We start from the raw sequence: 22642 nt of genomic DNA, 5'->3' as shown, positions 1-22642 counted from the left end.
AAGCACTAGCGCATGTAAACACGGTGTCGGGCCGAGCCTGCCTTTTGAAAGAGCCCATTCCAGGACTGGACGTGTCCCGTGGACGCTGCTCCCCGCCACAGCATGCCTGACTCCGGACCTCACTAAGCTGGTGAGGACTGGAGCGTCACTGCAGAGGACAGGGCGACAGTTCTTCAGAAGGTGCCAACCAGCCCCCCTGGAGGTTCCTAGTGACACAGCGGGAGTGGGCAGTGAGGGCGCTCACAGCACTGCCCTGAGGGAGACTACTAGCTAGGAGGGCGAGCTCAGCTCTCTGAGCTTGAACTAGGTGATCAAGTATCTGCTGGCAACAGAATTTCTCTGTCTTCTAGGATGATTTTATGATTTCCTCTTCTCCAAATGTGATGTTCGTTTAAATGTGTGGTAGAGTGTATCTTTTTAAAACATGAAAAGTCCTTAAAACGTATTAGCAGGTCATTAGATTACTGATCCTCATTTTAGCAGAGTTTTAAAATATCCCAAAGGGGATAAATATTAATCCATCCATGGAATTTCCTTTGCTTGTTTTATATTCTGATTTGCACATGTGAAATAATGCAGTCATGAAAGTTGGAATTCCTATGGTGACCTTGACAAGTCCAAGTCCGTTCCTAAAACAGGCAATGGTAAAAATACTGAAAGATGTTGTACCACATGTAGCCTGACAAAAATGCAAAAGACTGGATGAGGAAGATCCACATATTGCTGAGGGTCATCTCCCTGGAAACAGCTTCCCTGTGGCCTTGGGAAGGTGGGAAAGCCCCTGAAAAACAAGATGGAAACATTACTTTGTTTTCCGGCAGCGGCAGGTCTCCTGGAGTAAAAGCTGAATACTGGTTTTAACTAGAATTTTTTTTAACGCGTCTTCTGTGACTTCCCATTGCTCTTGAAGAGAGATCTCATTTGAAATATAACTTTCAACCTGCCTGAGCCTCTGCCTCTATTCTCTCTGCCTGGGGTGCTCCTCCTCCATCTCAGTGAATGGCTGGGGCATCTGCGTTCTTCCAGTTCTTCCAGTATCAGAAAAAAATACCGCCTCTCCCCGTCCGCCACGCCTATCCCCCCTCCCCTTCAGTCACTGTCACCTCCATGTTTATTTCCTTCTTGGCACTTTCCACAATCTGTAATATCCCCACCTATATCTTCTTTTTCCTACAGACTGTCTCCTGTGGGAGTATCAGCTGCAAGGGAGCAGCACTCTGCGGCCTTGTTTCCCACTGTGTCCCTAGAGATCTCCACAGTGGGCAGGACACAAGATGTGTGAAGTCGATATAGAATACTTTCCGAAATAGCATGAACTTACATTTCGTTCTTCTATTTACAAGTTAAATGTCTATGCCACAAAAAAGTGGTTGTTCTTTCAAGTATCCAATAGAAAAAAAAAAAGTGGTTGTAAATCACTGTTATTTTCAAAAGGCAATATGGTTTATGAAATATATCCTAATAATAAAAAGGATCATTTAAGTGTTTTGCATTAATTAATTCAATTATTAATTATTATATAATTAATGCTCAAAGTAAACAGATTTCTGGGAAGGAAAGCTAGACCATTTCAGGGCAATATTACCTAAGGTCATCTTGGTAACACTCTTCAGCATTTCAAATAGTCTTTGCCCTTGTGGATAATCCCCCAGCTAAGCTGATTCATGAGGGGATTTGCTTCTCACAAGCAATGTACAGAGAACACTTTCAAGTTTTAAGGTCTATTATGCAAATAGCTTTATTCAAAAGAGGCTTCCATTACTGTTGTACAATTTAGGGCAAATATCATAAAGCAAGAGACGGATTGAAAAAAAGAGAGAGCTTATTAGCCTCTTAATTGCCTCATGCCTTCTTACACATCCAACCTGTCTTATCTTTAAGGAAAGTTTGAGAGTGAGACCAAGGACTGCACACACGGAGAGGGGCATCCTATTAGGAATTCTAAAGACATACACAGTGCCCAACTCCTGTCACATTAGTAGGCACTACTCCACAGTCCCAGAATCAGAAAGTTAAGATCAGGAAGGAATCTTCTGGAGGGCAAAGTGAAACAGTCCTAAACCCCAAATCAAAAGTACTAAAGGAAATCACTGTTATCAGCCTTTGCTCAACATCAGGCCTTGCCAGTCTGATTCAGCATGAACTTTAATTCTGTACCAAAAAATGTCTAAGTGGGGAAAAAATAGTGCCTTCTGTTCATCGAAAACCCCATGGCCATCCTCAAACCTGGAACAACTTTCACTTCACCTTTCCCCCGCTAGGTAGCTTCTAGAACAGAGGTGGGAACATCCGGCCTATTCTAGAGGCTACCATATAGGGGCTTGGGAAATCATTTCGCCTGGCCCTGCCAAGGCATTAGGGGTGAGTTAATTAAATGTCTGACTAAATACAGCAGGCTAATTTTTAAGTTGGTAATTTTGTATGGGCTCTGAATGATGTTATAAATATCCAAATGGCCCTTGGCAGAAGAAAGGTTCTCTACCCCTGCTCTAGAAAATAGGCCTACAAATAGCTATTTGTGAAAGCACTTCCATAGTGCCTGGAGTTCTAACAACGTCAATTTCCTCCTTTCAAAACTTCCTTTCTTCCTTCCTCTCTCCTCCTCCCGTTATGTCTTTTTCACTCCCCTGTAGGTCTCACAGAACATAAAAAATATTAAATATAGAAAAGAGACTTAGGGTAAATAGACTTTTTTCTCCCAAGGAGAAAAGTATAAGGTTGTATCCATGAAAACTAAATAGTGAACTTTATCCCTATATGTTAAAAAAAATAAAGCATATTAAAAAGTGTTTACAAATGATGATGTTATTATTTAAACAATCAAATTACAATGCCAAAAATGAAGGTCATTTGCTATTTTATAAAACAGTCCATATAGCTGCATATGTATGATCACAAGTCTTCTACAGACTGTGTCCTCTCTTGAACTAGATCCATTTGTATATGGCTAATGAACAAGTGCCTGAATACATTTAATGTAAGTTTGTCTTTATGAAAATTCTAAGATGAAATTCTTAAGTATAGAATACCCTGACTCCTTTAGAATATCTGAAGAATTTAAAAAAATGCTTATCTTGAACTACCAGTAACTTCAGGAAGGTATGTATTAGGATACTGTGTACCTGTTTCATAAAAATGCGTTAAGAGGTCCTCTTTTTCAATAAAACGCTGATAGAGCCAATCAGAAAGTTCATCAGTCTCCAGGGGTACATCCTTAATTGGAAAGATCCTAGTTAAGAAAAAAAAGAGCAAAAACTACTTTAATTTAGAAGTCAAAATCATTCAGAACTGCAATTTAGCTTTGGTGATTGAAAAGCTGAAGAAAGGTATGGAATCCTCTTTTGCAAGGGTCAGTTTCTTCAGCTTCTCAAGTTATCTTGATTTTTTTAAAAAATGTTGATTATATAACCAAGTTCATTTATTCATTCATTCAAACATTCACTAGCCTATTAGATGGTAGGCCTAGTGCTCGATGGTGGAAACATATTATTAGATTATCCTATATCTACAAATAATTACTGAGAAATAACCGTCCTCCCATGCTTGTGTGTTAAGTGGGAATGGTGTTTAGAGTAGTCGAATGCTAGGCCAAATAATGCAGCTTTGCCACATTCTTTTACTGGGAATGTCTGAACTAGATAGATTACCCCTAAATTGGTGCCATTTTGCTAATTATATCAGAGACTAGAGGCCCAGTGCACGAAATTCGTGCACGGAGGGGGGTTGTCCCTCAGCCCAGCCTGTACCCTCTCCAATCTGGGACCCCTCAAGGGATGTCCGACTGGGACCCCTCAAGGGATGTCCGATAGGGATCGGGCCTAAACGGGCAGTCGGACATCCCTCTCACAATCCAGGACTGCTGGCTCCCAACTGCTTGCCTGCCTGCCTTCCTGATTGCCCCTAACCGCTTCTGCCTGCCAGCCTGATCACCCCCTAACCACTCTGCTGCCAGCCTGTTTGCCCCCAACTTCCCTCCTCTGCCAGCCTGGTTACCCCTAACTGCCCTCTCCTGCAGGGTTGATCACCTCCAACTGCCCTCCCTTGCAGGCCTGGTCCTTCTCTACTGCCCTCCCTTGCAGGCTGGGTGCCTCCCAACTGCCCTCTCCTGCTGGCCATCTTGTGGTGGCCATCTTGTGTCCACATGGGGGCAAAATCTTTGACCACACGGGGGCAGCTATATTGTGTGTTGCAGTGATGATCAATCTGCATAGTACTCTTTTATTAGATAGGATAGAGGCCTGGTACAGGGGTGGGGGCCAGCTGGTTTGCCCTGAAGGGTGTCCCTGATCAGGGTGGGGTTCCCTTGGGGCGTGGGGCGGCCTGAACGAGGGGCCTGTGGTGGTTTGCAGGTGGGCCACGCCCCCTGGCAATGCAAGTGCAGGCCTTGGTATCTGGAATTTATTTTCCTTCTACACTTGAAACTTTGTAGCCTGGAGCAGAGCCAAGCCTGGGGCTCCCTGCGAGGCCCGCAGCCATTTGTGTTGGGTTATAATTGAAACTTTGTTGCCTTAAGGGGGTGGGCCCGGCCAGGGTGTGCGGAAAGCTTTGCTTCCCCTGTTGCCGGTGGCAACCCTGGCCTGCTCTCTCAAGCTCCATTCTGCCGCCATTTCTGTTTGAATTTGTTTACCTTCTATAATTGAAACTTTGTAGCTTGAGTGGAGGCTTAGGCCTGCAACGGCTGGCAGAAAGCTTGGCTTCCTCTGTTACCTAGGAAACCTTGCTCTCTGTGGCTGTAGTCATCTTGGTTTGGGTTAATTTGCATACTCGCTGATTGGATGGTGGGCGTGGCTTGTGGGTGTGTTGGAGGTATGGTCAATTTGCATATTTGTCTATTATTAGATAGGATAGTAGTTTCATGAGCAAAGCCCACTCTTGGCTAGAGCATGATTCTGGAGATGCTGCAACCCTGTCTTGACTCCACAGCGAGGAGACTGGGATGATTTCTGATAAATGTCCCCTGGAGGTGAGGACAGAGAGCCACAGCACGAGGAAGTGCTATGTATCTGCTGACCTTGGGAAAGCGTTTCTTTTCTTCTTTGTTTTCCAAATTTGGGGGGAGGGGAGGTTTAATTTTTTTCCCTTTATCAAAGCTATTAAGATACACAGTTAAAAAGTCTACAAAATGAATGTTTGTATGAAAAAACAATAGACCTTGTCCCTCTGCCCTTAGTTTCTCCCTTCCGAGAAGAATCAAATTTTACTTCTTTTACTAGTAGTCAATTATCTTAGTATGTATCACCACAGTTCTTTAGTTTTGAGGCTTTTCTACTGACTCACTATGGAAAGTGAGGATTAAGCTCCTTCTTCTTCTTACTCCCATTACACATGCACATCCTTATCTTCCTAATGCAGTTAGCATGGTAATTTTAATGAGCACAATATTAGACATTGGCATTTTTATCATCATGTAAGTATATACAAAGTTAAGCCATGTAGTAAATCATGGCTATTTTTCCTTTCCTGATCTATTTTTGTTCTCCCGGAGTTGAGCAGTTACCATTTTGTATGTATACCTAACTGATTCAGCCACAAGCTCTTGGCCAACCGTCTAGAATCAATTCCCTAGATCAAGTCTGCAAACTTTTTCTTAAAGGGTCAGATAAAAAACACAGGGTGTCCAAAAAAAAAAATGTACTCACACTTTAACAGCTGACAACTCAATTTTGAAAATGAAACGTATTTTAATAAATACTGCCTTTATAATTACTCAAAGTGTGTGCATACATTTTGGGGGGGGGGGACACCCTATATTTACACTCAACTCTGCTTGCAGTGCGAAAGCAGCCTTAGACAATGTGTAAATAAAAGGGTGCAGTTGTGTTCAAATAAAATTTTATTTAAAAAAACAGGCAGAGCCAGATTGGCCTGCGGTCTAGAGGTTCTCCCAAGGCATACACGTGCATCGGACACCCTCTCAATGCCACCTCCCTGAGGGGTTGTACCCACGTTCTGGACTGGCTGCCCGTAGTTTCCTTCTTGCCAAGGCCCTTCACTATCGTTCTGGTGGGTGTGGTGGTCCTCTGCACTCCGAAAATGGAGTGAACGTTTCTGACACCGATGTCTTCCCCTCTCCGTACTTCCTTCACGTTTTTAGGGAGCACCTTCTCCAGCAGTTTCTTGACAAAGGGTTCTTAAAACCTTGCATTTCTGCCAATGTCTTCTTTCTGTCCACACACCTTGTTGATAATTGAACTAGATATAGGATTCAAGGTTGGAATTCATTTTCTTCCATCTCTGTCTTTTGTCCTCTTGGGAGATTTCTTACTTAATGTCTAAACTTTTTATTGAGTTTTTACTCATTTTATCATATTTTTAATTTCTAAGAGTTCTCTGAGTGTTCCTCTTTATAGTATACTATTATTGTTGCAATATCATATCTTTATGAGAATCTTAACTCTATGAGAATTACTATGGTAACTTGTACTATGGTATAACATGTGCAAAAGTAGAGAAAAAGGTTAATGAACTCTCGTGTACTATTAGGATTTTTGGAAGCTGCTCTTTCCCTGAGTCTAAACCCCACCCAAATCTCTGGATGACCCCTGAAATATGTACATGTGAGGTAAAGTCCAAGCAGAATAAAATCTCACAAATTTTAGTTCCAGCACAGGGGAGGTGCCCAGAGTTACACAAAAAATTTAACTACTCAGAAAATTTAGTCATTTGTTTTGTTTTATTTTCTCCAGACTAAATGTCCTTAAATATTTAGATTTTTAGAAAAATCTGATAAAGGTTTTAAAATTAAAAAATCAGATTTATTTTTTAAGTAAATGGAATTACAAATTACTTTTTACCTTTAAGTTTTGCAATATAAGTAGCACTTTTTAAACTACTCACCTCTACCACACTGAATACCAGCATTTGGGGAATTATTTGCATTAATTTTTTGACCTATAAAATATATTCTATTTCTGTAAATATAAAATCAGGCCTTATCAACCTAAGGATAATTTACAAAGAGCCACAGGGCTAAAGAATATCTTGAAACAGTATTCAAAACATCTTTATAAGTAGAAAAATAACATGAAAAGTAAGGCTGACTTAAACAGAGGAAGTCTGGGTTTACCAAGTGAACTCTCTTAAAAGAACATGGTGAGGTTGGTGAAGTATCTATCACTTTAAATGGGGGAGCGAGTGGGAGTAGGGCTATGTTTTAAAAGAAATCCTATCCTACCCTCTGCCTAGAATAGCTTGGACATTCTCTTACCTTAGGAAATAGCCAGGAGGGCAGACCAAATGCTCCCTCCAAAGCAATCTACTGATTGTTTAGGCACCATGGGATTAAAATATTAAAACAATTAATCATCCCCTAATATGACCAAGTATCAAATGCACTGAATACCAGTCCTCTTAGAATTAAATAAAAGGAGTTCTTCGGGGATATAAACAAACAAATAAGTAAAAACAGAAATAAATCTTTACAATAGCTATCCAAATGAGAAACTAGCTCCTAAATTTCAAGAAATAAAAATTCTCATTATCTGTAATCCAGAATAAACTCTTTTAAATACATAGTATTCTACCAATATCCATAGAATCAGATTTCAGAACACTAGGTAAATTACACTTTCACAAAAAGATAGGAAATAATGCTTAGCAGCTGGCACCTCTATAAATTCGAGTAAGAATATTTCATGCCACAAGGCTCCAAAATGTGAGATAACAAACAACCCCTCAATTCAATTCTACCAACTGCATGTAAGAAGCTAAAAAGTACTGAAGGTTTTAAGGTAAAGCGTTCCTACTTTCAAAAACATAATAATCTAGCAGCAGGATATGAAAAGTAAACAAATAATATACAACTGGAACATGGTAAGTGTAGTATAAGAAGTTGGAAGAATTTCTGTGTAAGTTCAAATGAAGGGTGTGTGTGTGTGTGTGTGTGTGTGTGTGTGTGTGTGTCTGTTTCTTCTATCAGGCTCTGCTGTACTCATCTTTGCATACCCGATATGTAATTGGGACACGTGAAAATCACTTGAAATGGCCTAAGAGTTAATAGAATTTAACACTAAAAAAAATTGTTTTTAACCCAGTAACAATATGCATATAGTTTTCAAAAGTCATAGTACCACAAGGTTCATAATGAAAAATAGTAGCCCTATGTTTTCCCTCCTCAGATACCTGTTTCCCAGAAAACTTTTTTGTTGCTATCACCTCCATATTGCTTACACATAAACATGCTAATTCCACTATTCTGAATCATCCCATCTTGTGCCGAGCCAGCACGGCCAAGGGTGAACCTGAGTGGGGGCGGTGAAGGATTAAGAAAAGACAGACAAGAGAATGAAAGCTGGGTCTGGGTGGGATGCTGCCCTCTCTGATGGAGAGACAGCGACAGCGCCCACTAGCCGTGTCTTTATTTTATAGCCAGATTTCCATGAGGCAAAGTAAGGGCGTGGTCAAGATGTTTACAACATTCTCGTGAGTTTCAATCCCAGTCAATTACATGCACCTGATGAAGCTTTGTTTACTTGCGGCCTACATCACTCAGGCACGTGGGGCGACGTGTTCAGACCATAGGTTCAAGCTTACAACTGTAGCTGTTGACTATCATTGTGCTGGGAGGGCTCTGCCCTCCAAGCTGGGACTTGCACGTGGCCATGAGAGGACTGTGCCCTCTCATTAGTCCAGGCTTGAACCTGTCCAAACACTGTAGCCGCTCTCCACACCATTTAAAATGTACTCGTTGACTTCTTCCTGAGGAAGACAGGGATGAGGTTGTTTCACTCCTTTGTCCTCTTCTCCTCGGCCCCCCTCCTCCTCCTCCTTCGTACACAGTTAATAATTCCTTCTCAGTGCCACTCTGTCCTTTGCAATTATGCTTACTCGTGTGTGTTCTATTTCTTTTCTTATGTGTCTTCTATCGGGCCCTGCTATACTCATCTTTGCAAACCCAACGTGTAAATCAGTGTCTGTTCCTTCATGGGAACTTGAGTTTGATGAGCTGAATTGAATTGAAAGTAATCTGCCAGCGTACACCTTTATGAGGTACCATCTGTAGACAGACATCAAAACCATGGGCATTGTTAACTGACACCACCAGGGTTAGTGTGACAATAATAACTCAGAAAATCAGACTATTTGTCACCAAATAGGTTTCAAGAACAGATACTGTCCAATTTAAGGTGAGAATTTCTCCCAGCATTCAAATCCCAGAAATTTTGCTTTGAGCCATTGTCCTGAAATAATCTGTTCAGGTCTCTTTCTCAACATACTAACATATAATATTTATAGCTAAACCCTGGATTCACTAGAAAGGTTTTTAAAAATCTCCACTCATCCCAGCCGGTTTGGCTCAGTGGATAGAGCATCAGCCTGAGGATAGACCACATGGTAGGACACAAAATAACTGGAACATTTTCTAGGATAGACCATGCACATGGAAAAACTGGACTAGACCACCAACTTACCCCATATATAAGAATAAACTCAAAATGGATAAAAGATTTAAATGTAAGTCAGGAAAAAAAACACTCACAAAAATCCTAGAAGAAAACATAGGCAGTAAAATCTCGGACATCTTTCAGAGCAATATTTCTGCCAATATGTCTCCCAGGGAAAGGGAAACAAAGGAAAAAATAAACAAATGGGACTACATCAAACTAAAAAGCTTCTGCACAGCAAATGAAACCATCAACAAAATGAAAAGGGAACCCACTGTATGGGAGAACATATTCTCGACAATGATACATTTGATAAGAGGTTAATCTCCAAAGTAAATAAAGAATTTACACAACTCAACACCAGGAAGACAAATAATCCAGTTAAAAAATGGGCAAAGAACCTGAATAGACATGTCTCCAATGAGGACATACAGATGGCCAATAGACATACGAAAAAATGTTCAATGTCACTAACCATCAAAGAGATGCAAATTAAAACCACAATGAGATACTACCTCATACCTGTCAGAATGGCTACCACTGATGAAAGAATGTGAACAGATTAGCAAAAGAACATATATGCATAACCCTGGATACAGTCTACAGTGTGGTGATAGCCAGAGGGAAGGGGGAGTGGGGCTGTGTGGAGGAGGCAAAGAAGAAAAAATGGGGACATCTGTAATAGTGTCAACAGTAAAAATAAATAAGTAAAACATATGAAAAAAAGTTTTATTTTCTTAAAGGAAAGTGGAAAAAAAAACTGCTGGTGCGGAAGAGCAAAAAGAACTTGTGGGTACTGAACATTAAAAACAGCCAAGCAGAACTAAAAATTTGATGATTACATTTAATGTGTAACTGCATTTTCCAAATGGAAGGTCTAAACAGTGACAAATGACTAAAATGTCCAGCCTTTTCCAGAAAAAAAAAACAACACACACACACACACAAAAACTAGAACACAGAGGCAAAGAAATAGAAAACAAAAGATGTTAAGAAAAGCAGACAGGTCCAACCAGAGTGGTTCAGTTTGTTGAGGGTTGCCCCATGGACTGAAAGTTCATCAGTTCCATCATTACCAGTCAGGGCATATGACCTGGTTGCAGGCTCAATCCCCAGGAGGGGGCATACAGGAGGCAGCCAATAGATGTTTCTCTCTCACATCGGTGTTTCTTTCCCTCTCCCTTTCTTTCTCTACAAAATCAATAAAAACTTAAAAAAAAAAAAAAGGAAATAAGACAGGAAAAAGCACATTTTAAACAGCAGGAGTAGGGGTGAAATGAGCAATGATTATAAGCACTGACAGAAAAAGCCCCAGCATAAAGAAAACTAGAGATACAATAAACAAAACAAAACAGAAACAGACTCATTGATATAGAGAACAAATTTATCTTTCCCAGAGAGGAAGAGGGTCGGGGGATGAATGAAAGAGATAAAGGGAAATAAGAGGTATAACTTCCAGTTACAAAATAAATAAGTCAAGGGGATATAAGTGCAGCATAGGAAAAATAGTCAATAATATTATAATAACTTTGTATGGTGATAAGGAGTTACTAGACTTACTGTGGTAATCACATTGTAAGGTATATAAATGTTAAATCACTATGTTGTATACCAGAAACTAATGTAATATTGTATGTATACTTTAATAAAAATAAATTATGGGTAAAACACTAGCATATGAACATCTCTTTAGACTATATCATTTGAGTATTTGAATATCCTTGATTTAAAGGGATAAGGTCTATTTAGTGTCTATTAAGGGATATGCATTTTAAATGTGAACCTATTAAATTCTTATATCTGATGAAAATGCTTTTGTTGTAATGATTCAAATGATTATTCAAGCAAAATTCTAAATCCTGTGGGCAATTTCTTTTTTCAGTTAATTTTTAAAACTGAAGAAGACATTTATATCATTAAAAATCTAAATAATACAATGAAAAATAAGATCCCTTCCCCAGAGGCATTCACAGTCAACAACTGAATACCAACTATATGGCAGTCACTGTTTGGCCTTTTGGAAGAGGGCAGGAGAGAAGGAGCAATTACTTTTTGGACTTTGGTTTGTTTGGAGTGCTACATGCCAAATATCCAATTAAATGATAACTAATGTATTATACTAATTTTAAGGTCCCTCCTTATTTCTAAGGTGTTCATATGTAAAAAATATGTATCTTAATACAATCTCTCATTTACTGTGTTTTTCAGAACTTAATTCTGGTATCTAAGAAATGACACTACCTCTATGGGATATACTTTGAATATCACCATTATAACTACCAACTATATATATATATATATATATGCCCAAGCAACCGTTAAGACCGAACAACCTGAACAACTGGTCGACCAGTCACTATGACACACACTGACCACCAGGGGCAGACACTCAATGCAGGAGCTGCCCCCTGGTGGTCAGTGCGGTCCCACAGCCAACCTCCTGTGGCCTCCCTTCCGTCGTTGGCCCCCCAAATAGGCTTCAATGGCTGGCCAGGCCAAGGGACCCCACCCATGCACGAATTCATGCACTGGGCCTCTAGTAAGAAATATAATTAGGAAGTCATCCTGAATTCACTGTCATGCATTACAGTTTTCCAAGAGAAGAATCTCTGAGGAGGAGGAAAAGCTCGCACAAAGACCCTGAGGCAAGAACATAATTGCATGTTCAAGGACAGCAGGAAGGCCAGAATAGCCAAAGGGTAGTGAGTAAAAAGTAGTCAGAGATGAGGTCAGAGGGAAGGAGCAGGTTAAGCAGGGCCTTAGACACCATTTTAAGGCTCCTGGCTTTTTAGATGGGTAAAGACATATGGAATTCTAAACCTGAGGCTGACATGATCTTAGGTTTTCAAAAGACCACTCTGGAACTAGACACTAAGAGGGCCCAGGGTAAAATCAGGGTGACCAATTAGGAAGTTATATAGTGATCTAAGAGCTGGGTAGAGGGGATGGTGACCAGGACCAAGGTGTAAAGAAAGTAGTCAGATCCAGGATACATATTTGCATATAGGACCAAAAAGACTTCCCGACTGAGTGAGATGTAAGAGAAAGAGAGGAGCCAAGTATAACGCCAAGGTTTTTTACCTGAGTAACTGGAAGGATGGAAGTTGCTATCAATAATTAGACTGGGAAAGCAATGTGGAGTATATATTTTTAGGATAGTTTCACTTCAGAGATGAGTCTAGACACCCCACTAAAGATGTCTAACAATCAGATATAAAATTGTTTAGTATATTCCTTTGAAGAATGTACATTTTATTTAGCCATTACTCTACTGGTGGATATTCAAGTTGTTTCCAATTTTTTACTCTTACGAAAAATGATGTTCTAATATCCTTGTCTTTCTCTAGAATGTGTATATAGTCCCAAGTAGAACTGCTATGTCACAGAGTTAGAACTTATAATACTGCCAAATTGTTCTTCAAATTGGCTGCACCAAATTGTCTCTACTGCACCAAAACTTAATAATTATTGATCTATACTCTTTACATGTATACTCAATGTGAATCCCTGCTGTGTGCATTTCAAACACCTTAAATTTGTTTGTGCTGTCTTTTGATTTTGATGCAGTCAAATTTGTATTTAATTTTAATTCTGATTCAGTCAAATTTGTATTTTTCCTTCATGATTTATTAGGTCTTTTGTGTCTTAGAAGGAAGGTATACCCTACTGTGAGAACACTAAGAGCTTCCTATATTTTCTTTCAATACTTTAGAGTCTCATCGTTGATGTTGAGGTAAAAATCTATCTGGAATTTACCTTGGGATATAGTAAAGGGTGAAATTTCAATTTTCTGCTCCCTCATATGTAGAATCAATGGTCCCAAACCATTTCATTTATTGACTACTTCATTCTTTCTCCACTGATAGGTGATGCCTACTCAATCATACACAAGCTCCAAAATAAACCTTGATTTCCTAATATTTCTATTGATCTGGTCCTGCCCTCATACTACACTGTTCTAATTACATTAAGTCTTGCTATCTGGTAGGAAGAATGCCTCTGTTTCATTCATCTTCAAAACTATTTTAGCTATTCATTTACCATTACTCCCTCAAATAAATTTTAAAACCATTTTGTCAAGTTTCCAGAAAAATCCTCCTGGACTCTGAGTCTACATCCTCTTGGGTATAATGTAATTGGAATTATGTTAAATTTATAGATTAATTTTGGATAATTGGCATCTTTATAATTTTGAGTCTTCCTCTCTATGAACAAACACAGTATCTCTTCCCACTTATATTCAATAAGTGCTGTGTTCCTGGTTCTTGGCCTTTTATATTCTTCAATAATTTTTTTTATTTTTGTTCACAAAAGTCTTAGACATTTCTTATTACACTAGAGGCCCAGCGCATGAAATTTGTGCACAAGTATGGTCCCTAGGCCTGGCCTGCGATCAGGGCCATCTTCTCCAGCTGCCCACAGCTGGCCCCGCCCCTGCCACGAGTCACCCTTTGTGTGTGGGGTGACCGGTGGGGCGGGGCCCTTGGCCTGGCACTGCCCGCATCCTCGGCTACCCACCCCCGGTTCCCCTTTTGCCATCAGGCGATCGGAGCCTGCCAGCTGGGGAAAGGGACCAAGAGGTGGTCAGTGTGCCTCATAGTGACTGGTCCAGTGGTCGTTCTGGTAGTTCCACCTTTAGGGTCAATTTGCATATTACCCTTTTATTATATAGGATTTTATTGGTAGGTACTTTATAGTCTTCTTGTTTCTGAGAGTGGTATTTTTTTAACTTACATTTTCTATTTATTGTCAGGACAAAGGGATACCATTGATTGTTTTGTAATGGTTTTATGTCAAGATTGCTGAACTAGATAAATAGATGTTGAACTCAGTTTCTTGAGGTTTTTATGTAGATTACTGTGGTGGTTAACTTTATGTGTCAACTTGACTAGGCTAAGGGATGCCCAAATAGCTGGTAAAACATTGTTTCTGGGTGTGTCTGTGAGGGTGTATCTGGAAGGTAAGCATTTGAACTACTAGACTGAGTAAAATTGATTGCCCTCATCATCCCATCTATTGAGGGCCTGAATAGAACAAAAAGGTGGAAGAAGGGTGAGCCCACTCTCTCTTTTTAAGCTACAACATCCACCTTATGCCCCAAGGACATGGGTGTTCCTGGTTCTTGGGCTTTTAGACTCAGACAGACTTATACCATCACCTCTTCTCCCCACACCCCTTCTCAGACCTTGGAACTCAGACTAAATTATACCACTGGCTCTCCTGGTTGTCCAGCTTGCAGGCAGCAGATCATGGGATTTCTCAGCCTCCTGTTATTTCTCTAGTAACATTTTAAAAATTTAATCCTTCAATCACCTTCCCAAATCTAAAATATCATTTCAACATGTCATCAACAAAAATTATTAATGAAATATTTTACATTCCTATTTCTTACTAGTTTCTGAAATTCAATGTGTATTTTATACTTACAGGACATCATGTCAGACTAGCCACATTTTAAGTGCTCAATAGTCACATGTGGCTAGTGGCTGTTGCCACTGCACAGTGCATGTCTACACAGCATGAACTTTAGCATTCATATATTCAATAAGTGCTGTGCTTGTATTATATCCCAGCATTAGTCTAATATATAATTGCTAGCAAGACAGACAAAATATCTGCTCTCATGGAGGTTACATTCTAAACAGGGAAGACAGACATCAATCAGTAAACCATTTAGATTCCCAATAGTGATTAATTGAACTTTTCAAAGAAGATGGTACCTTAACCCTAATCTTATATTTCATAGCAGTGCATTTTTTTAAAAAGAGAAATAGGAAGGGAGAGGGATAGAGAGATAGAACACTGATGTTAGAGAAATACTGATCAGCTGCCTCCTGCACACCCGCTACTGGGGATTGAGCCTGCAACCTAGGCATGTAGCCTGACAGGGAATTGAACTGGTGACCTCTTGGTTACATGGGTCAATGCTCAACCACTGAACCACACCAGCCATAAGAATGTTCACTGCAATATTACTTATTATAATAGCAAAAAGACTGAGAAAATATGTATCCAACAATAACAGAATGAATAGGTAAGGTTTGACAATCATATAATGGGAATAGAATAGTTAAATAGTGTTTATAGATCAAATGAATGAAAGGGAGCCACAAATGTAAAAATAAAAAGACACAGTAAACAATAGAGTGGAAAAATACATGTTGTAAGATGACATACCCATGTATGGTTATATACATTTTTAAAAACATACAAAACAATATTATACATTATAAACATATCTGTATAATAAAAGTATAGGAGGAGAAAGAATACCCACCAAATTTACGATGGTGGTGGCTTCAAGGGGAGGAGGGAAGGGGTATGGAACCGAGAAGGGAAACAACGGGAACTTTACTAGAAATGCTTTATTTCTTTTATTAATAAAAACAGTCCTGAGGCAAATATATCAAAATGTTAACATTCGCCCATCTTGCGAGTGAGCATAGTTTCTTAAAAAACATTAAATCTTCCTTTTCTGAATTAATTTCCCCTCAAAACTGAAAATAAATTATTGCCCAAAGTCTCTAATTGAATGCCTTCTCCAAAGTAACCAAAGTCCCAATCAAATTAGACATGAAAGCCACACGTCTGCTTCTGGTAATCTTGCTGTGCCACTACACTCACAGTTACATCTTTTTTCAAGATTTTGACAATGAAATTATAAGCTCGTTCTGCACAAGGCAATCAGCTTACCTAACTCACTATCCTGATTTGGAGTGAAGCAGACATTTATTTGAAGGACAGGGGTTACTTTTGCTTTTATCCCTATAAACACCGTGTCCCTGTGATTAAAATCTAATCATGTTTAATTCTCCTACTAACTCCTGAACAGCAGCACACCGCACCCATTACTTCTTTAATAGGGAGAAGCTGCTTTCCAGTGTGACAGGAATACAAAGGGGAGAGGGGGAGGAAAAGTTGTTCCCTTCAAATGTTCCCCAGAGTTAAACCTTTAGTTCCTCTTCTTTTAAAACCAGCTTTACTCTTGAAAAAGATCAATAATGTAGTTGTAAGCAAACTAATCACAAATATTTCCCTAGTTAAACAATACATAATATTGGGAAGTAAAAAGAAAAAAAGTCAGGAATAAGAAAAGACATTTTTTTCTCTTGAAGTAGTTAAGTGGCTTACATCCAATCTATTGGGAAGGTTCATTTACTAATAGTGGATTTAGCAATAATCCATACACGTAACTTCATATCTTAATAATAGTACATTATATTTGTAAGGTGCTTTGTAGTTCTATAATACTTTTTTAATCAGTATATCATTTGGTGCTCAACAATGCACTCACTGAAACTCAGGCAATCTCTAGCCATCAAGGTCCTAGGATGGGCTGCCTGCTTTATTTAATAATTAAAAAAAAAAGTTAGTCTGGCTGGTGTGGCTTAGTGGTTGAGTGTCCACCCATGAACCAAGAGGTCATGTTTGATTCCTGGTCGGGGCATGTGCCAGGGTTGCAGGCTCTATCCCCAGTGCGGGGGGAGGGGGGGGTGCAACAGGCAGCCAATCGATGTTTCTATCTCTCTATCCTCCCTTCTTCCCTCTAAAATCAATAATATATATATTTAAAGTCAGCTGGGTTTAAGAAGAAAACAAATACTTGTTCTACATCATGTGAAACAAAATTGGCTTTTGCACCATATGGCTTAATAGTAATATTCAAGATAAATTATGCTTAACTGCAGAAAAAAATACACTTATGAATAGTTTTTAAAATCTGCCTAAAGGTGAAGATTAGGTAGCCCACATTAAGCAAAACTACTATTTTTCAGTGAAATTTATAGTTTCCAGATCACCTTTTTCTATCTCTCTGGGCACCCATTTCCCACGTTAGGCAATCAATGCTGTTTTGTTTTTCCTACCAACCTCCCCAGATTTAAAGAGAAAGAGATCTAACCCCAGTTATTTATATTATTCACATTTGTGTACATATGATTTCTAATGTTGCATTTTAAAATCTTATTGTAATTGAAAACATCTCATCCTTGTTTAAAATTTTAAAAATATAACCAAACAACTAGAAACTGAACAAAAAGCCAATCTTTCTGAGAACAGAAAAAAAATCGATTAAAAATTTAATATTGAAACATTCGCACTGTTCTGAGATCGTGCTTTATGTTGGATATATGTTCAGTACTAATATAGAATCCTTACCTGTAATGTACATGTGTGACTGTCGGTTTCCTGTATCCAAGAATCCAGGTTTGAATATCTATGGGTTCAGCTTTGGGATAAGCTATAGTTGTATCTATAATCCACTGGAGACCTTTTGATTTGCTGTCTGAGAACAAAGAAAAAGCAACTTAAAATTGGATCGATTTTTATATTATTTACAACAAACAACAGTATAGGTTACTTGAGTATAAAGCATATTGATATACCTTTTGCTTTAAGAAAACAGGATGAATTTTGGTATTACTATTCTATATGATGCACTTAGAATGAAGTATTACCTATTATATTATAAAACAGATGGATTTCAAACAAATGAACAAATCACAGCACTATTATGTATTGGACATGTATCATTCAAGTATTCAATACTATTATGTACTACCAAGGTCTAGTTTTTTGTATTTTATCACTCATAAAAAACTGGACTATGAAAAGGTCGGAAGCTAAAGTATCACATCACAAAAATGGCCTCAAAAATATTCACTAAATATAACACAATATAGTATGAACACCAAGGTTTGTGACACCTGGGAGACATTAATAAATATTGGAATAAAGCAATACAAGTAAACATTTCATTGACACACATGATCGCCAGTTGCTGGTCTTGTTTGAAACAAAACCGAAAAACTCCTTCCATTGTAGCAAGAGTTACATACAACTAAAGCAATAAACTTGTTTGCCCTTGGTTGGTATAACAGGTAACTACTGTTGTGAGAGGGAATGGAAGTGCTGTTTTTATTGCCAGCATGGAATACAATGTGAGCAAGAATTAGAGGGGAAGCTTCACAGAGAATGCTGATAGCCAGATGCTAATGTTTTATGGTCTATCTTTTATCTGAGGTACTTGAGATCCCTAAAAAAGAAAACTTATTTTCAAACCTAAGTCGAAATGTACATTAGAAATAAATGATATTTTACTTTTGTATGTCAAATAATTATAAACTGGCCTTAAATGCTTAAAATGTTTTAGGCAACATCCTGAAAGGGGGAGAGGGGGGATGCTTATAAAAAATAAGTAAAAAAATATTTTTAATAACATAGTGCTAAAGAAACAGAGTTTATGTAACAAAACACATTTTGACAAGCTACCCATGACATGCATGGTGAAATGTTGAGGGGTATACTAATGTCTGCAACTTATTTTGAGATGCACTAAAAAAACAAACAAATAAGATAGACTAATGGATAGATACAAGGATGGACAGAGAGATGATAAAGCAAATTATAGTAAAACTAGAAGCCCGATGCACGAAGACTCGTGCCAGAATGGGCCTTCCTTTCCCTGGTTGCCGGCACCGCCTTCACTGTGGCCAGAGCTGCCTTTCTGCCTTCCCACGCTGCCCAGAGGCCCAGAGGGTATGGCGTGGTGCGGAACGCCTGCATCGTCGCCATGGCAATGATGCAAGCGTCCCACCCCCAGCCACTCGGCGTCTGTGTATGCAAATTAACCCACCATCTTTGTTGGGTTAATTTGCATACTCACTCCTGATTGGCTGGTGGGCATCACGAAGGTATGGTCAATTAGCATGTTACCTTTTTATTAGGTAGATGTTAATTACAGAATCTAGTTGGTCAGCTCATAGATATTAACTGTAAAAATGTTTTAACTTTTACATATGTTTGAAAATTTTTATAATAAAACCATGGGGGGATCACAAGAGTTGTTTTTTAATATCTATTAAATGATACAATAAACAAAGAAAACCTAATCATTTAATTAGACACAACTTAACTTTGAAATGTGTATGGATTACATATTTAAACAGACACAAAGACATGTGTGTTTGTATAGAATAAACCACTAAATAATTAATATGAACAGTCAACAAAATAAAATACATAATACCAAAACATAGAGGAAAAAATTGTAAAATACAAGTAAACTAGATTTGAGTACACAATTTTCTAGAATCTTATTATTTTTCCTAAACAGAATAAAAATTTTAATTAAGGCAAGATAAGTAATAAACTACTTTGCTTTGGTTATAAGCAGAAGTTGTCTCATTCCCAAGGAAAAAAACAACACATTTTTCTTCATCATTGGTCATCTGTATGAAAACTGTCCCTACATTTGAGATCTACAACATCACAGGGGACTGAATGGGTAAAACGATTTAAAAACAGCAGTCTTAGTGAGTGCAACAAATCCTATTTGGAAGTCCTTTGCCTTCAAGTTTTGGCTTGGCTGACATTGCCACAGTGTCTCTCTAGCAGCAAAGCTATTCTGAACTTTCCTTTTCTATTAAAAGACTTTCCAATTTGTCTTCTTAATAGATGATGAAAGATGAAGAGAGCTGTCTGCCAAGCATTTGCTTAGAAAAAAAATAATAAAAGGAAAACTCAGTGTAATTTCACAGGCATTATTTCTATGTCTGGTCCTTATTGTCATTTTAAAATACATATTTCTGAAGGCCTATCATTTCTATTTTTACTTTTTCTAAAGAATATTTTTAAAAAATAGCAAAATGCTACTAAGGAAATAGGCCTACTGAGTTTCTTTCAGCTTCTATCACTGAACTGCCATAGTGTCTTAAACTTGCTCATAACAGTCTTCATGTTGTTGGCACAAACTGTCTGCAAATCTTCACAATTCACCAGGCTGTCTCCAAGATTTGCAATTGCACCTTTGAGTGTGATTTACTTTCTCCTGGCCATACAAGTAATACACTGGTATACTCATTATTTTAAAAAATACAGAAAAAAAATAAGAAATGAGAAAAAAAATCATAATGTTACTATTTACAGTTAACATTTGATATCTTTCACTCATTTTCTACTGCCTTATTGTTTCTGTCTTTGGGCTCAGATTGTCTGCACCAGAGTTGTATGTTCCTCCCACTCCATTAACATTAGAGTGTATAAGTATCTTTCCAAGCCAAAAAAACACAAACATCATTTGTAAAGGCTGTGTTGTATTCTGCTGTATGGATACTTTATAATTACCTATCCCGTCTCCCTTCTGGCTATTTCCAACTTTTTTGCTGTTATAAATAATGCTGTGATAAACTGCCAGTATTTCAGACTATTTCTTTTTTTTTCTTTTAACTTATCTTTATTGTTGAAAGTAAAGATTATTTCCTTTTAATAAGAATTTTTTGCAGCGGAGTAACTGAGTCATTTATCAACATTTTAAGGTTCTTAAATAATGCCAAACTGTATTAAATTCATTCTCTGTATTAAAGACAAACAAAAAAGCTTTCTAAATTTTATAAGTGAAAAAAAATTTCATTACTACTTTTATTTGCATGTCTATTTTTAGTTTCACAAATTAGTCACATCTCTCTCCCAATGTCTTTTACTCTAGCTATTCCACTTCTAGGAATCTACACCACAGAAATACTTCCACAAAAATCCTACCTAATAAAAGAGTAATATGCAAATTAACCATCACTACACCCACAAGCCACGCCCACAAGCCAATCAGAGCGAGTATGCAAATAAATCCAACCAAGACGGCTACAGCCACAGAGAGCAGGAGGGAGGCTTGGGTTTCCCAGGCAATGGAGGAAGCCAAGCTTTCTGCCTGCCCTTCCCGGCCTAGGCCTCCACTCAAGGCTACAAAGTTTCAATTATAGAAGGTAAACAAATCCAAACAGAAATGGCAGCAGCTACGGAGCTGGAAAGAGCGGGAGGCTAGGGTTGCCCCCAGTAATGGAGGAAGCAAAGCTTTCTGCACACCCTGGCCGGCCCAGGCCTCCACTCCAGGCTACAAAGTTTCAATTATAGAAGAAACATAAGTTCCAAAAGAAATGGCTGCCAGCCACAGAGCGAGCAGGAGGCTTGGCTCCACTCCAGGCTAAAAAGTTTCAATTGTATAAGGTAAATAAATTCCAGATACCAGGGCCTCCGCTTGGGTCGCCAGGGGGCGTGGCTGGCCTGCAAACCACCACAGGCCCCTCGCTCAGGCCACCCCATGCCCCAAGGGAACCCCCACCCTGATCCAGGACAACCTTCAAGGCAAACCAGCTGGCCCCCACACGTGCACCAGGCCTCTATCCTATCTAATAAAAGAGTAATATGCAGATTGACCATCACTCCAACACACAATATGGCTGCTCCCATGTGGTCAAAGATCCTGCCCCTATGTGGACACAAGATGGCCACCACAAGATGGCCAGCAGGGGAGGGCAGTTGGGAGGCACCAGCCTGCAAGGGAGGGCAATTGAGAGGGACCAGGCCTGCAAGGGAGGGCAGTTGGAGGCAATCAACCCTGCAGGGGAGGGCAGTTAGGGGTGACCAGGCTGGCAGAGGAGGGAAGTTGGGGGCAAACAGGCTGGCAGGGCAGCAGTTAGACATCAATCAGGCTGCATGGGAGTGGTTAGGGGGTGATCAGGCTGGCAGGCAGAAGCGGTTAGGGGCAATCAGGAAGGCAGGCAGATGAGCAGTTGGGAGCCAGCAGTCCTGGATTGTGAGAGGGATCCCAGATTGGAGAGGGTGCAGGCTGGGCTGAGGGACACCCTCCCCCCACCCCCGTGCATGGATTTCGTGCACTGGGCCTCTAGTGTAAATATATTTACAGGAGCTTTTACTGTAGCAGTGAGAATCACAAGGAGTAAGAACAGGTAAGGTAAGGGAAAGACAACTTTGAGTTCATGCATTTCTGTATTATTTGAATGAATTATTGTAAGCATGAACTACCTTTGTATATAGAAACAACCTTTAAAATTGTATTTCATCTTCTCTCTGAGTATCATTTCTATTTGATAAAAATTATAAATATAGAAAAGAACAACGTTATCTGGAACTCCAGAAAATCCTTAATTCCAACAAAGGCAAAAAATGCTAACAACCATCATACCTAATTCTTTAACATCTCCTCCTGCTGGACTTCCATTTTGCTGTCGCGCCACAAGTACATTCAGGATAATCTGTGTTGCTCCAATCCTTGGCAGAGTGACGTGTGTAAGAAACGGCAGGTTTTTTTTCTTGGCAAATGCCTGACTTGTTTCCCGCCTCTTCCTGAGGAAGCCCCCTTCTGGAAATAAAACGATCCATTTTCGATCTCTGCTCCTGTAATTATTTTCTAGGTGCTTCCTGAGAAGAAGAAGCTGTTGGTCACGATGAGATTTTCCCTAGAA

At 39.1% G+C, this 22642-nt stretch overlaps 1 protein-coding gene across 3 annotated transcripts in view; it reads right to left on the bottom strand.

Annotated features, from left to right (window-relative positions):
• Nucleotides 1-530: 530 nt before the first annotated feature.
• Nucleotides 531-22642, bottom strand: part of LPGAT1 (lysophosphatidylglycerol acyltransferase 1) — a 72071-nt gene continuing 49959 nt past the window's right edge. For all 3 annotated transcript variants that reach the window (XM_054711391.1, XM_054711390.1, XM_054711392.1), the window contains exons 5-8: nucleotides 22363-22636; nucleotides 17541-17667; nucleotides 3123-3229; nucleotides 531-781 (exon numbers count right to left, since the gene is read on the bottom strand). In XM_054711391.1, the coding sequence (XP_054567366.1) occupies nucleotides 630-781; nucleotides 3123-3229; nucleotides 17541-17667; nucleotides 22363-22636 (660 nt within the window). In that variant the 3' untranslated portion in view covers nucleotides 531-629. The remainder of the gene's footprint in view (nucleotides 782-3122; nucleotides 3230-17540; nucleotides 17668-22362; nucleotides 22637-22642) is intronic.

Source organism: Eptesicus fuscus, chromosome 22 (genome assembly GCF_027574615.1).
Source record: "Eptesicus fuscus isolate TK198812 chromosome 22, DD_ASM_mEF_20220401, whole genome shotgun sequence".
Lineage (NCBI taxonomy): Eukaryota > Metazoa > Chordata > Mammalia > Chiroptera > Vespertilionidae > Eptesicus > Eptesicus fuscus.
The sequence above is the reverse complement of the archived record's forward strand: the minus strand, read 5'-3'. Positions and strand labels throughout refer to the sequence as shown.